The sequence below is a fragment of the Danio rerio genome, chromosome 15, assembly GCF_049306965.1.
Source record: "Danio rerio strain Tuebingen ecotype United States chromosome 15, GRCz12tu, whole genome shotgun sequence".
NCBI classification, from domain to species: Eukaryota; Metazoa; Chordata; class Actinopteri; order Cypriniformes; family Danionidae; genus Danio; species Danio rerio.
Window position 1 is genome coordinate 18,757,868 of NC_133190.1, and position 14,760 is coordinate 18,772,627.

The window sequence follows — 14,760 nt, forward strand, 5'->3', positions numbered from 1 at the left end:
TAAAAACATTGAAGGTACATGGACGCACTCATTCTGGTCATGCTATAAAATGTAGTTAATTTTGGCAGAACATTTTTAATTTTATATCTAAAGTATACAGGATTGCCAAAGCCAAAATTGGGCCTTTTTGGAGACACCTCAGAAATAGGAGATAATACAGGCAGTATCTTTGTGTACGATATTAGCAAATAAAATAATTTTACAAAATTGTAAGTCAGATCACGTGACTGTCTTAGAAACCTGGAGGAGATTGAGTTATGTGTTGCCCATGGAAGAAATGCGATATGGGATGGCAAACAAACTAAACATGTTTTTTAAAATTTGGACCCCAATATGTTTTGACTTGTAACTCATTATAGGACAGATTGGTTTGGTATTTGTCAAGTTGTAGAGCCTACACATTTCTCTGTAATTTATTCATTTTTTATTCATTTTCTTGTCGGCTTAGTCCCTTTGTTAATCTGGGGTCACCACAGCGGAATGAACTGCCAACTTATCCAGCATATGTTTTTACGCAGCGGATGCTTTTCCATCTGCAACCCATCTCTGGGAAACATCCATACACACTCATTCACACACTACAGACAATTTAGCCAACCCAATTCACCTGTACCGCATGTCTTTGGACTGTGGGGGAAGCCGGAGCACCCAGAAGAAACCCACACGAATGCAGGAAGAACATGCTAACTCCACACAGAAACGCCAACTGACCCAGCAGAGGTTCGAACCAGCGACCTTCTTGCTGTGAGGCGACAGCCCTACCTACTGCACCACTGCATCGCCCTATTTATTTTTATATTTATTTCAATTTCTTCCTCTTATGCTTTCTGGAAGATATTGTATTATGATGTGTGTGGCTGCTTGTGTTAAGTGAAATGGCCTTTGTACCCGTTTTTTTAGTTTGTTTGTTCTGTTAAAGTTATTGTTTGTTTTCTTATGCTAAAAACAATAAAAAGATGTCAAAAAAAAATTTAGAAAAAGTTTAACAATAATTATAAAAACTATCAATTCAATATTTAAGATAAATAGGTTTACTTCTATTGCCACAGCCATATCACCCTGCAGCCCTAGACTGGTTACTTACTAAAGGTAAGCGGGTGTAAGTGAGGCCAGCAGGAGTGTTTATGCTGTGGTCTGTGTCAGTCCTAATGCCCTGTATAGAAGACGAAACAATATAAAATCACATACTTACAAATAGTTTACTTACAGCTGCAAACATGCTCCTGTCAAGTTTGTTTATTATAGATCAGAACAATTGCATGGGAACTGGCGTACACACAAAAACGTGGGTGGGAAGGTGCGTATGCCACTGCACGCAAAGGTTCTGATCTAAAAAACAAATGTCAGTCTGAGCGTTTAGAAACGACACTTTTGGATGATGAATCACTTTTTTGGGGTGGTGGATGGATTAAAAAGGTTCTCAGAGAAACAAAATCATGTTTTAAGGTTTTCAAACTGACATCCAGGGGGGCCCATGGGGTCACTAGAGGACCCACGTAAAAGTTTCCAAAACTCCAAAAGTTTCCCGGGCCAGACGAAATCTGCAGACACAGCAGTGCAAAATTTTGTAAAAATAAATAAATAAATAAATAAAAAATCTTTATGCAGGAATATCTTCATTATAAAAGATTTATGCACAACAAATTTGAGTAGGAGCTGAAACATCAGTTGTTTGGCAAAAGCTACAGCAGATCTCTCATATAATACATCCACTAAAATACAAAAAATTACTTTACAAAGTTAATTAGATATAGATTATCTAAACATTTGCATATTATTCAATAATAATACTGAAATGAATATTAAAAGTGAATAAATACAGAATGACGGCTCAAAATCTGTGAAAATAAGTAAAAATGAATGACAAAAATGCAGATTACATTACAAAAACATAAAAAATCTGATTAAAAAGATAAATGTGTAAAATCTCATACTCTAAGAATTAAATATGTAATAAAACATTTTATTGAGATAAACCATAAACATGGAAAATAATACATGCAAGTTATAAATGCAAATAAAATTTACATAAATGCAAAACATTGTATAAAAAAAATCTAATAAAAAATTTAAAATCATATTAAAATTCACTTGAAAACTGATTAAAACATAAACTAAATATTCTCCAAATAAAATATAGGCACAAATATTTTTATATATAATATAAAAATATGCAATAATATATAATTCCAAACAATTTTGCAAAACATTTGTAACACAAAATCAACAAATACAGATTAATTTTTTGAATCAGTTTATTGTTTCTTTTATGTCACATTTAATTCAATTTTACTGCTTTAGTTTTCTGTTTCAAGTACTGTCCCCTTTGAAATAAGTGATGAAGCAAACGCCTTTTATGTAAACAATGCTTTCAAAATGTGTACAATCACCACAGTGCAAATTCACAACACAATTCCAAGATCACAATTTGTTTGATTAACAATCCAGAGCAGGAGCACAGATTGTACTTCCAAAAAAATAACAGTAGAAAAACCGACAATCATTCAGAGAGAAATGTTTGAAATGAGCGTGTCATCAAGCAGTGTGTTACTATACCACAGGACATTAATCCTCAGTGAACATCATCCGAACCAGATCTGCTTTGAAACACTCCTCTTCAACCAGCTTCTGTGGCTAAAACCACACAAAACGCATTACAATGCATTCACATTTATCATTTATATCTGTGGATTCCCACGTATAGTACATTATTATAAATTTATAGTACAAGAAGCATGCATACCGTCCCATAGCGCAGGAGTGTGGGTACTCCAGTCAGCTTAAGAGTCTTCTTAAAGTCATTATTTGAGTCCTTCCAGCTGACAAAAAGAAGTGAATGTAGATGTCAACACTAAAACTATTCAAACATTTTTTATGGAATAGTGCAGTGTTTGCATCATATTTTTTTTAATTTCATGGCCTTGATGATGAGTTTAGAGACATGAGGGCCAGGCAACTTGTCTCTCACAGTAGATCCACCAATAGAGCGCGCTAATGGCCGCCCACTTTTTCAAAAGCTTTTGTTTTGGAACTATTTTTCTCCTTTCATAATATAAATGACATAATGACAATGTGAAAAATAATTTAAATTGTTGCAAATTTATTAAAAATAAAAAACCTGAAAAATCACATGTACATGCATATTCACAGCCTTTGCCGTGAAGCTCTAAATTGAGCTCAGGTACATTCTGTTTCCACTGATCATTCTTGAGATGTTTTAGCAGCTTAATTGGAGTTTACTTATGGTAAATTCAGTGGATTGGACATGATTTGAAAAAGCATACACCTGTCTATATAAGATCCCAGGGTTGACAGTGCATGTCAAAGCACAAACCAAGCATGAAGACAAAGGAATTGTCTTTAGACCTCAGCGACAGTATTGTCCATCATCCGTAAGTAGAAGATATTTGGTCCTCATGTATCAACGCTGCATAAGCACAAAAACTTTGCGTACGCCAGATTTCACGCTCACATTTGGATTTACTAATGATGAAATTACCGTGAAAATGTGCGTTGGTCCACGCCAACTTTATGCCTGGCGTACGTGCATTTCTTGTGTGTGTTTGTTTTATTTCCATTAGCGACTCCTAGAGGCAATTGTGTTAAATTGCACACTACAACGTATAAATATAAGGTTTCCATACCATGCAGTTGACCAGACATTAAAGCGCAATTTGCAGCGATTGCGGATTTCGCAATCTATTTGGAGCGATCTACTGCACACACATTGCTATAAAGGCGCCATCTGAAGATGAATTTGCATAAGTGAATCGGAAACATTTCCATTCAATAAATGTGCAAATAATATGTGATGCTCAAACGAGCTTAACAGAAGACTCACACTTATTAATGATTCCTACTTGTCTTCCTTTTGATGAAGAGTAGGCAAAATCTGATATGTAGTGGGGGGAAAAAAAAGTCACTGACACTGACAAAAGACAATGGAATCAAACCGGGTTCATCCTCAATCGGGTCAAAACAAGTAGTCTTGTGCTTTACGAGCTACGCCACTTACTCTACTATTTGCTGCCCTTTTTAGTCATTATGTCTCTGTCAATCAAACAATGAAGGGCGGGAATCACTCAACTGGCTCATTCCAACAAGGTGTGCTATTTGTACTTAGCCTAAATAGATACTACAAAGTTTTACATCGGACCATTTCTTTTTTTAATTTGCTTACAGTGCGATGTTCAGAGTCCACTGCGTTAACCGCGTTAGCTAAACTCTTGCACTCAAATATTTTTTTCTTTTGTTATTAATTCTGGAGGACAAACTTGCAAATAACACCATTTTTCTCCTGTCTACCTCTGAAAGCAGCACCTCTAATTCACATTCTGTCACAATGTTTTAGTATGAATCTTTGTCTTTGTACATGGCCCCAGGACTCTTCCTAGAGCGGGCCGGCAATCTAAGCTGAGTGATTGGAGGAGAAGGATCTTAGTCAGGGAGGTGATCATTAACCCGATGGTCACTTTGTCTGAGCTCCAGCATTTTTCTATGGAGAGAGGAGAACTTTGCACAGAAAGACAACCATCTGTGCAGCAATCCACCAATCAGGCCTGTATGGTAGAGTGGCCAGACAGAAGCCACTCCCCGCCTGGAGTTTGCCAAAAGGCACCTGAAGGACTGATTTTGAAGAAACAAAATACTTATGTGAATACTTATGTACATGTGATTTTTCAGGTTTTTATTTTTAATAAATTTATAAAAACTACAGTATTGCGTAATTTCTTTATATTACAGTGGGTGATGTTTTACCTCAAATTGAGGTAAAGTTGGTTTTATATTCACAAATTCGTTCAGTAACTTGTAACACGGTCCCTAAAATGTTAACTGGGCTACTTTGAGTATTTGGTCTAAAATCTCATGCAAGTACAACTTAAAAACAACATTAGCACTATTTAACTGACTATAAACAACAATGTTGTACTTCATTCATTCATTTTCTTTTTATTTCGCCCCTACTTTCATAGTTATTGGCTGATGATATAATTTTCCTATTTAGAATTGGCAAAGAATACTTTTATGAAACTGTATTGTAAACCAGAACGTCTGGATATTAGTATTACATTAGTATCATACATTATTACAGCAACAGATAGATTCAAGTGGTTTTCTGTAGTATAGTATTACTAGACAGTTTCCAATCAGGATTTTTGCAGCCGATATCAAGTGCAGAACCCTCATTGTGTCATTGTGATCAGCTGATACCGAGAACAGATTCTAACACTTCAAGATTTGTAATGTATTACACACATTTTTCCTCTAAGTTGACTTAAGTGGATGTATTAAGTAATGTATTCTCCTTACCTAAGAGAATACATTAAGGATGCTTCATATAATCCCTTAAGCATGTCTCTTATAACCATTTAGTGTAGACATGTCATGGTCAGAAGGAATCTTAGAGAAAATATCACATAAAACTGATTATAAATTGGTAAGAAATGATTAACAATGCAATGTAAAAACACTGCAAATGATGGAAGAATTCAACATGTCTCAATTAAGAAAAAAGTTGGTGGGCATATTTGATGCATAAAAAGTTAAAATGCGCACCTATAAATCCATTACTCTTTTACTGAAAGAAAATTGGCTTATAAACTACTGTTTTATGATGTTTGGTGTGCGTCTTCCTCTGCTTGTAAACTCAAAAACAAACATTTGTGATCGGTTCATGAGATTGGAGAGTACCGATCAAGTCATAAAATGTGATTATCGTCCGATACTGATCTCCAGCCGATCGATCGGTGCATCCCTACTATTTACTATAAATTTCTATATGCTTTATATTGAGGTAAAGTTGCTTTTATATTCGCACATTCGTTCATTTAGTAGTCTCTATATTGTTTACCATGTTACTTTGAATATTCGATCGGAATTAGCATGCAAATATGACTTCTTAACAACATTAAATCCATTTAATTCACTGTGAACAATGCTGTACTTTGATGGTCATTTGCTGCTAATATGATTTTCCTATTTAGAATTTGCAAAGAATACTTTTCTGAAATTATATTAAGTAGAATGTCTGAATATCCAAATCTAAAACTAACTTTACCTCTATATGTTTTTTTCCTTGTTTGAGAAGCAGTTTCACTCTGAAGAAAATACTATTGCTACTTTCATTTTATGTTGGCTTTAACCAAAGCTGAAGGCAAATCTGAAACTTAAACTAGGCCACAAAATAAAATGAGATGTAAGCAAAATATCCCATTTCAAACACCATAGTCCAGTAAATATGTACAGACAGTTTTAATTTTGACAAGGACACAATTTGTCCTCACCTAATATTGCACCTAATGAACAAAAGCATATGTGTGCATCAGATATTCATGTTTAATCTACAGTTCAATGTGTGGTGAACTTACTAAGGTCTGTCCCCAACTTGACAGTAAATGAAGACAGTCCCCTCTGGCAGATGAGGCAGCTCTGCTCTGACCACTGGCTCTGCTACAGGAGGGGGTAAAGGAAGATACTCTTTTAGGATTGTGAAGCAGCACAACTGCTGTATAATGTTTTACACTGTACCTTTCACGCAGTCCGGACACCAGCTCTTGCCATGCTCGTCTTTATCTCCAGAAAAATAAGCGAAAATCTCCTTCCCTTTTCTGTCAGACACAGCTTTACAAAACTCCTCGTAGCCATGAACGGCAACCTCTTCGTATTTAGACATGATTTGTTTTTGGTTTAGTGTTTAGTGGAGATCAGCTGATCCGTGATAAAGTCCAACAGAATATGTATGGATTGAGGTGAGTGTGTGAAACTTTTGCTAACAGCGAACCCTGCTGATGTGTGTGAAGTATGAAGCAATGGGCTTCTTTTCGGCTTAAGCAAGAGCGGAATGTTTTAATATAAAAGTCTGCTAAACTGGACTAGTGATTTAGCAAATGTTTCACCACAGCCATACATTTTTAACGCAATAATATTGTTTATAATATTAAAATAAATTACAATAGTGTTAGTCAGTTGTTAGTGTGTGTGTGTGTGTGTGTGTGTGTGTGTGTGTGTGTGTGTGTGTGTGTGTGTGTGTCCATTACAAAATTATCGCATTTAAGATCTGATTTCTTTAAAAATCAGCGATCTTCACTGCCTGTTAGATATACGGTATATATGAAGGTCAGGTCGGACTAGAAGATCAATAAGTCTTTATAGGTTCACAAAACCCTTGACTTCTTTTTTTGAGATTTTAACAGTTTTGTGTGTGTTGAGCATCAGTTAGGACAATGTTAGCACCTGTCAGCTTTAAATGTGGGTACAACTGGATAATTTTGAGCTTTTGTCAGCTAATTTCAGCTTACGGGTTTAAAATGATTTTTGGGGCGGGATCAAAATCGGCGACATAAAAGAACTGCAAGTGCAAAGATGACGCGTCGGTTTCTCATTATTATTCATAGCAGAGTTTTCTTTTCCTATGAGAAGAGCCGGCTACTTATTCGTGAGAGCATGTGCTTTCCAAAGACAAAGCAGACCTGGGGCCTCATGTATCAACGCTGCGTACGCACAAAAACTTTGCGTACGCCAGGTTTCACGCTCAGAATCGCTCACGTTTGGATTTACTAACAATGAACTGAACGTGGGAATGTGCGCAACTTCACGGCAGCTTTCTGGCAGGCGTACGCACATTTTTTGAGCGTGTCTGTTTTATTTCCATTGGCAACTCCTAGAGGCAGTTGTGTTAAATTGCTCTCTACAAAGTGTCTGAGCCTTGCAATGGCAGTTGTATGAGGCGGGTTCAGCAGGTATATAAGGTTTCCATACCATACAGTTGACCAGCTAAACATTAAAGCACAATTTGCAGCGGTCGCCTGTTTTCCCAATGTAATCTGAGCGATCTACCGCACGCACATTGCTATAAAGACACTATCTGAAGATGAATTTGCATGCGTGAATTAGTAACATTTCTATTTAATAATATTATATCTGTAAACTGTTGCTGCACCCTGAATAGTCTCAGTGGCGCGCTCGTAAGACACATGCGAACATGTTTTGACACGTTCGAGCATGAACTCGGCTCGAATCCAGCGTCTGATGAACTCTTTCTTCTTTTTCCCCCCGCTACATATCAGATTTTGCCTACTATTTATCACGAGAAAGACAAGTAGGAATCATTAATAAGTTTGTGCATCATATTTTATTTGCACATTTATTGAATGGAAATGTTTCTGATTCACGCATGCAAATTCATCTTCAGATAGTGCCCAGATAGCAGGCAGTAATCGGCCCGAGCTCGGCTGCCCTCCGGCGCCTCCGGCTCCGACTCGGCATCGGCGAGTGTTATCCGGGCCGAGTGCGGCCCGCAGCTCGCTCGCGCACATGCGGCTGTGATGCGGCTGTAAAGCACTGGCCCGATTCCGGTCAACCATATGGCAACCGATTAAGGCTGATGGCAACCGATTAAGTTCTTATTTTATCTAGTAATCTGTTAGCTCCACGTTTAATGATAATTTGAGAAAATATTCATGGTACGATAGCAAAAAAAAAAAAAAAAAAAGAATATTTAGTGTGGATGGTCGCAATGTTTAGACGCAAACAAAACAATATTATTTATAAATAGATTATACATGTCATCTAGAGAAAAACTATGTAAAATTCGCTTATTTTTGAGATAGCACGCTCCTGTGCTGACTGTTTTTGTTTTAAAGCAGAAGTTGGTTTCATAATAAACACATGCGTGACTAAACTCATGATCCAAACTCCAATCCAGACGGTGGCGGTAATGCTCCAAAAAGCTGGTTGTCAACCACCATGGCACGAAGATCACAAGAAGAAAAAGTTTGGATTTTCAAAGAATTCACGTGGAATCCGGTCAGAAAGGTAAGCTTTTTACTGCTTGTGTACTGTATAATTAGCGAATTTAGAGCTTAAAACATTTCCACGGTGTTTGGTTGTAACAGCGTTTAGTAATTTACAACAGTTTGATACGAAATGTAACTTGCTTTAAGAAACACGACTGGAGCTAATGTATGCTAACGCTAACAGTTACAAACACGTCTGAAAGTTCCTGTTCCTTTTACACAATGTTAGATTGTAACGTGTGTAGTAACTGAAAACTATTTTAATTATTTTAAAGAAACATGAAACGAATTTGTGTGTATGCTAACTTTGCGTTAAAGTTACTGTAGACGAATCCATTACCATGGCAAAACGTGTTTTTTTTCCTAATTTAACATTATAAAGTACCGTGGATGTTGAAAAAATCATTGTACAGGCGTTTACTTATCCAACAGTATTAATTCTGTGATTGTGTAAATAAAAACTAATCGTTTTGGATTAATAAAATATTATTGTTTATCTTGTTTATGCAGTTAGGCACGAAAAGTGATCGAAACTCGACTGTTTACTATTCTCTTTAAATTATCCAAGAGAAATATATTACTATGCACTTTAATTCATATGTGTTAGCCTATGTGAATCAATTATATCTTTTGCTCAAGCTGTAATGGTCAGTTAATGTAAAACTGAACGTCTTAAAGCAGATTTTGAGGGTTTTTTTATGTTATTGACAGTGATAAATTCTGATTTAAATGAATGGGTAACAATATTTGTTGGTTAAGTCTTATTGTTCTTGTTTGACAAAGGTTAGTGAGATCATTTTGCAGAACATCACGACCAAAGAAGTCAATGGCACACTCTTTTGAACGTGAATAGGCATGTTATAGTTGTGTGCTAAAAGTCCATTATAAGCTGTAAACTGCTGATACATTTTCAACATAGATTGAGCTTTTCAGACATTACATTACTAATTGCTTCACAAACAGCTGAAATGGTTTATTGTTATTGGCTATCATCAAACATTTTTCACAATGGTAGGTTAATCTTCATGGTAACAGAATAATGCATGTGCTTGACCATCTTACAAATCTATGTCTCAGATTCATAAGGCTGTCACTCTGCATGAATCTCCGAATAAATCTTGTGCAACCTTCTGTGTACTGATTATTTACACTATAGGTATTATATGCATTAATTAACTTTGATAGTATTTCAGGATTTGAACTTTTCTTTACGGGAGGTTAACAACAATGTGATGTTTTATTATAGATGCATATGAGGAAGCTCTACTCAAACATCCACACGCAACTGTGATTTCTGACTGGTAGACAGATGAGGATGATGATCGCCTGTCATACATCTAAAGACAGAACAGGTTTGTTTGCAATTATTTTAAACACATACTGTCAACATTATGTCATTGATCTATTACAACCTGTGAGTTTTGCCCTGGCACTATACTAAAGTGATGTTTTGTTTTGTAAATGTATCTGATTAAGGGACAGTATAGACACATCTATACCGTGATGAAGAAAAATTACTTGGAACAAAGAGGCTGGATAAAAGGCAGGTATGAAGATTTCAGAAATCAATGCAGCACCACAAGTACCATCACCATCAATGACTATGGCAGAAATCTTAAGACCACCATCAAGATGCACAGATACTGTACATTCCAGTACACCAGGCGTGTCCAAACTACGGCCCGCGGGCCATCTGCAGCCCGCGAGGCTTTTTATAAATATCAATAGAATCTGGCCCGCTATACAAAAATGAACGTAATTCAATAAATAACCACCATGTCGCTATTACATGCATTCAATTAAGCAGCAGTTCTTGTTATGATCTATCTATCTATCTGTCTATCTATCTGTCTATCTGTCTATCTATCTGTCTGTCTGTCTGTCTGTCTGTCTGTCTGTCTGTCTGTCTGTCTACACACAGTTGAAGTCTGAATTATTAGCCCCTCATTGATTTATTTCTTCTTTTTTAAATATTTCCCAAATGATGTTTAACAGAGCAAGAACATTTTTACAGTATGTCTGATAATATTTTTTCTTTTGGAGAAAGACTTATGTTTTATTTCGGCTAGAATAAAAAGCGGTTTAAATTTTTTCATGAACCATTTTAAGGTCAAAATTATTAGCCCCTTAAGTCTTCAGAACAAACCATTGTTATAAAATAACTTGCCTAATTACCTTAACTTGACTAGTTAACTTGATTAACCTAGTTAAGCCTTTAAATGTCACTTTAAGCTGTATAGAAGTGTCTTAAAAATATCTAGTCAAATATTATTTACTGTCATCATGGCAAAGATAAAATAAATCAGATATTAGAAATGAGTTACTAAAACTAATATGTTTAGAAATGTGTGGAAAAAAAATGTTTAACTCTCCGTTAAACAGAAATTGGGGAAAAAATAAACGGTGGCTAATAATTTAGGGGGGCTAACAATTCTGACTTCAACTGTATATATATATATATATATATATATATATATATATATATATATACACGTGTCTGTGTGATGTATGTAAAATTTGGCCCGCGACAACGTTTGTTTTTTTGCATCTGGCCCTCGGCCCAAAAAGTTTGGACACTCCTGCAGTACACCTATGAACATTTACAGTCTTTGTTCTAGTGCAGTTTGAGATCAAGACAGAACTTATTGCATCTCGTGATGTCTTTGTAAGAATTGAAGACATCACTAAATTTGTTAAGGTTTAATGCAGCTAGAAAGTAAAGATCAACTAGAGAATATCAGCAGTGTCTAACCCACTGTTGTATTTACAGAAGTTGTATGAGAATAAGCTACAGGTTGATTTATACTAATCTGTTATTTTTCTTTTTTAGCACGACTGACTGAAGTTTTAAAATCATGCAACGTCATAAAGCAGCAGCTGGGCCTGATTCTCACAAAACCAAAACAGACGTGATGAAATTCCAGATGTAAACACATTTGACCTTCCTTTGGTCAATTTGATTTGGAAAAGCTTGAAAATCAACTAAAGGAGCAGCCTGAACAAATGAAGAAACTGGTAAGTTCAAGCTCTTGCTAATTTCAAAGTGTTTTAAGTTTATTTGTTTGTTTTTTTTATTGTTTTTTTTGCTTCGTAGGTAGCCTACTTTTTTCCTAATTTTTTCTTTTTTTTTACATTAGTACTTGTTCACTACTAATTATCTGTTTATCTTTTAATCACAGATGGAGTGAGGACAAATGTCCATACCACGCCACTGATAAAGAAGTGGAAAAATGCATTACAAGGTAGCTACAACTTGCCCCTGACAGGGATGGAGGAAGAAAGAAGAGAAAGCTAATGTGTCAAATGTCTACATCACTATTTTGTTTTATTTTTTAAACAACATTTTAACTGTATTAGGATGTTCCCTGATACTTGAACAATTTATTTCTTTAATTTGCATTTATATATATATATATGTATATGTATATATATATGTGTGTGTGTGTGTGTGTGTATATATGTATGGTATGTGTATGTATGTGTGCGCGCCAAATTCTGAAGAAACATCTTGATACATTTTTAATAAATGTAATACAAATAAAATTATAAATATAAAATTGCACAAGACGTGTATATATATGAAATGTATAATCATCTCACTCATGTCTTGCTGTTTGTGCAATTGATTTTGTTCAAGTTTATTTAAAAAAAAAAGTTTGACTTTATACTTCTGCAATTTATATATATATATATATATATATATATATATATATATATATATATATATATATATATATATTTGTTTATTATTATTTTAATGTTTTATTAAAAAATGTTTCAAGATGTTTCTTCAGAATTCTGCAGTACTTTTTACAAGTTTGTCTTGGATATTTTACGGATTGTCATTGGTATTTTTAAGATGTTTCTTGCTATATCTTAAATTGGTTTCTATATTTAGGTTTATATAAAATTTAGCTGTTTTTTACATATTTTTAATTGAAGTCTGTTGGGAAAACAGGGTTGTTTTTAAAAAACATCTGTGTTTGTGTGTAATTTTTAGATTTTATGTTTAAATCTTTCTGTGTCTTTATTGTGTTTTATTGTTGTTTTTATATTGATATTCTTGTGCACTACAAAATTATTTATAACATTTTAGTACTATTTTTTTCATGCAATCAATAAACGTTTAACATTTATTTATTTTGTCATTTTTCTGATTATTTTCGTTACAGAATATGTGTGCAGTTTGCACTTTATTCAAAGGTTAAACGCAGTGCTTACACTTTGTGTTTACATTATAGCCTGTGTTTGCTGTTATATAAATTCAAATGGTTGTAATACCATATATCAAGTACCAATGTAATACCAAAAGGTTTTATAAGGTGTATAAATACGGAGTCGCGCCAGCTCAGGGCCGCAGCGCACATTACGCTCGCGCCGATTCCGGCGCGGATGCGCAGCTTCGGCTCGCTTACGGCCGCCGCATCTGGCCCGCTTGATTCGGGCCGGAATCGGGCAGTGAGTCCACAGGCATCCGGCCCGAGTCCGGCAGCCGAAGTTGGGCCGAGGGGTTAGTCTCCGGCAGGCGACAATCTTGCCGGAACTGGCCCGAGTGTATTTTGCTATCTGGGTGTCTTTATAGCAATGTGCGTGCAGTAGATCGCTCAGATTACATTGGGAAAACAGGCGACCGCTGCAAATTGTGCTTTAATGTTTAGCTGGTCAACTGTATGGTATGGAAATCTTACATACCTATCTGAAGATGAATTTGCATGCGTGAATCAGAAACATTTCCATTCAATAAATGTGCAAGTAAAATATGATGCTTATTGATATGAACTTATTAATGATTCCTACTTGTCTTTCTCGTGATAAATAGTTGACAAAATCTGATATGTAGCGGGGGAAAAAACAAGAGAGAGTTCATCAGACGCTGGATTCGAGCCGAGTTCATGCTCGAACGTATCAATTCCTGAACAAATGGGTCTTACAAGTAGCGCCACTGTGACTGATAATCATCCTGCAACATTTTACAGATATAAACCACAATATTTCTTTTTTCAATGCACTCAGTGCGATGTTCAGACCCAACTGTGTTAACCGCATCAGCTAAACTCTCCCGCTCTATTTATTTCTTTTATTGTTAATTCCGGAGAACAAACTTGCAAATAACACCGCTTTTCTCCGGTCTACCTCTGAATGCACCTCCAATTCACATTCTGTTCAAAGTTTCTCTTTTTGCTTGCTTTTGCCATTGCTTTTTCGTTGGGTTTTTCCATTAGCATAGTCATTAGCATATTCATACGGGGGAGGAGTCAGGGAGGGGTTTTGTGCTCGTGCATGTTGCGCTCAGTTTCACGTTCATTCAGATGTACAAAAGAATATGCGTGAGATTCGGCGTACGCAGTGTTTCATACATCTGAAATTTTTTCTGCGTACGCACATTTACAGCTTTGTGCGTACGCAATGTTTTAGTAAGATTTCCACGCAAGTCTTCGTACATGAGGCCCCTGGCTGCCAGTGCCAAGCTCAACTGTGAAATCCTACGTTGATGACTGGGTGAGACGTGTCCGGCGGACCCACGACACGCAGTATTTAGCCATTCATGATGGGTAGTATGTGTTTGTTTCCATGATCCATGGGGTTTGTTGCATGTTTTTTCCCGCGATCCTGTCTGGGCCAATACAGCAAAGTTGTGTGTGCTGCAAGCATTTTTGTCCTAAGAGCAGTAAGAGAATTGGAGAATGGCGGACATTGTCTTTTATCAGGAGTTCGTTCACATTTAGACACATCGCCGTGCTGCTGTTTGCCTAAATCCTCCAGGTTACCAGCAGGGCTAATGGTTAAAATAGACAGGGCAAGAGACCTGCTGCACTGAGTCTGCATTCAGACCCGGTGACTGAGGGAAAAGTCCTCACTTAATGTTTATATGAACACGATTATCTGTATAATGATATAAATTGTGGTGGTGTGTAAATAAAACACCAAATGTAGCAGGGCTTAAATTACTGTTCATTTCTTTGCA

At 36.0% G+C, this 14,760-nt stretch overlaps 1 protein-coding gene and 1 long non-coding RNA gene across 3 annotated transcripts; one reads left to right on the forward strand and one right to left on the reverse strand.

The window, feature by feature from the left end:
• Positions 1-2,237: 2,237 nt before the first annotated feature.
• txndc17 (thioredoxin domain containing 17) lies at positions 2,238-6,778 on the reverse strand. The gene is made up of 4 exons (NM_001003456.1): positions 6,529-6,778; positions 6,369-6,450; positions 2,744-2,819; positions 2,238-2,634 (listed from the first exon to the last, which is right to left on the reverse strand). Exons 1-4 carry the CDS (start codon positions 6,671-6,673, stop codon positions 2,566-2,568), a joined length of 372 nt encoding a protein of 123 aa, NP_001003456.1. The 5' UTR covers positions 6,674-6,778; the 3' UTR covers positions 2,238-2,565.
• Positions 6,779-8,759: 1,981 nt separating this feature from the next.
• Positions 8,760-12,106, forward strand: LOC137487734 (uncharacterized). 2 transcript variants are annotated; one of them, XR_011006432.2, is made up of 5 exons: positions 8,760-8,814; positions 10,042-10,147; positions 10,272-10,342; positions 11,626-11,810; positions 11,975-12,106. It is a non-coding gene; the product is annotated as an uncharacterized lncRNA (long non-coding RNA). The 2 variants fall into 2 exon arrangements; XR_012390716.1 differs by having other exon boundaries at positions 10,272-10,338.
• The last annotated feature ends 2,654 nt before the right edge of the window (positions 12,107-14,760 follow it).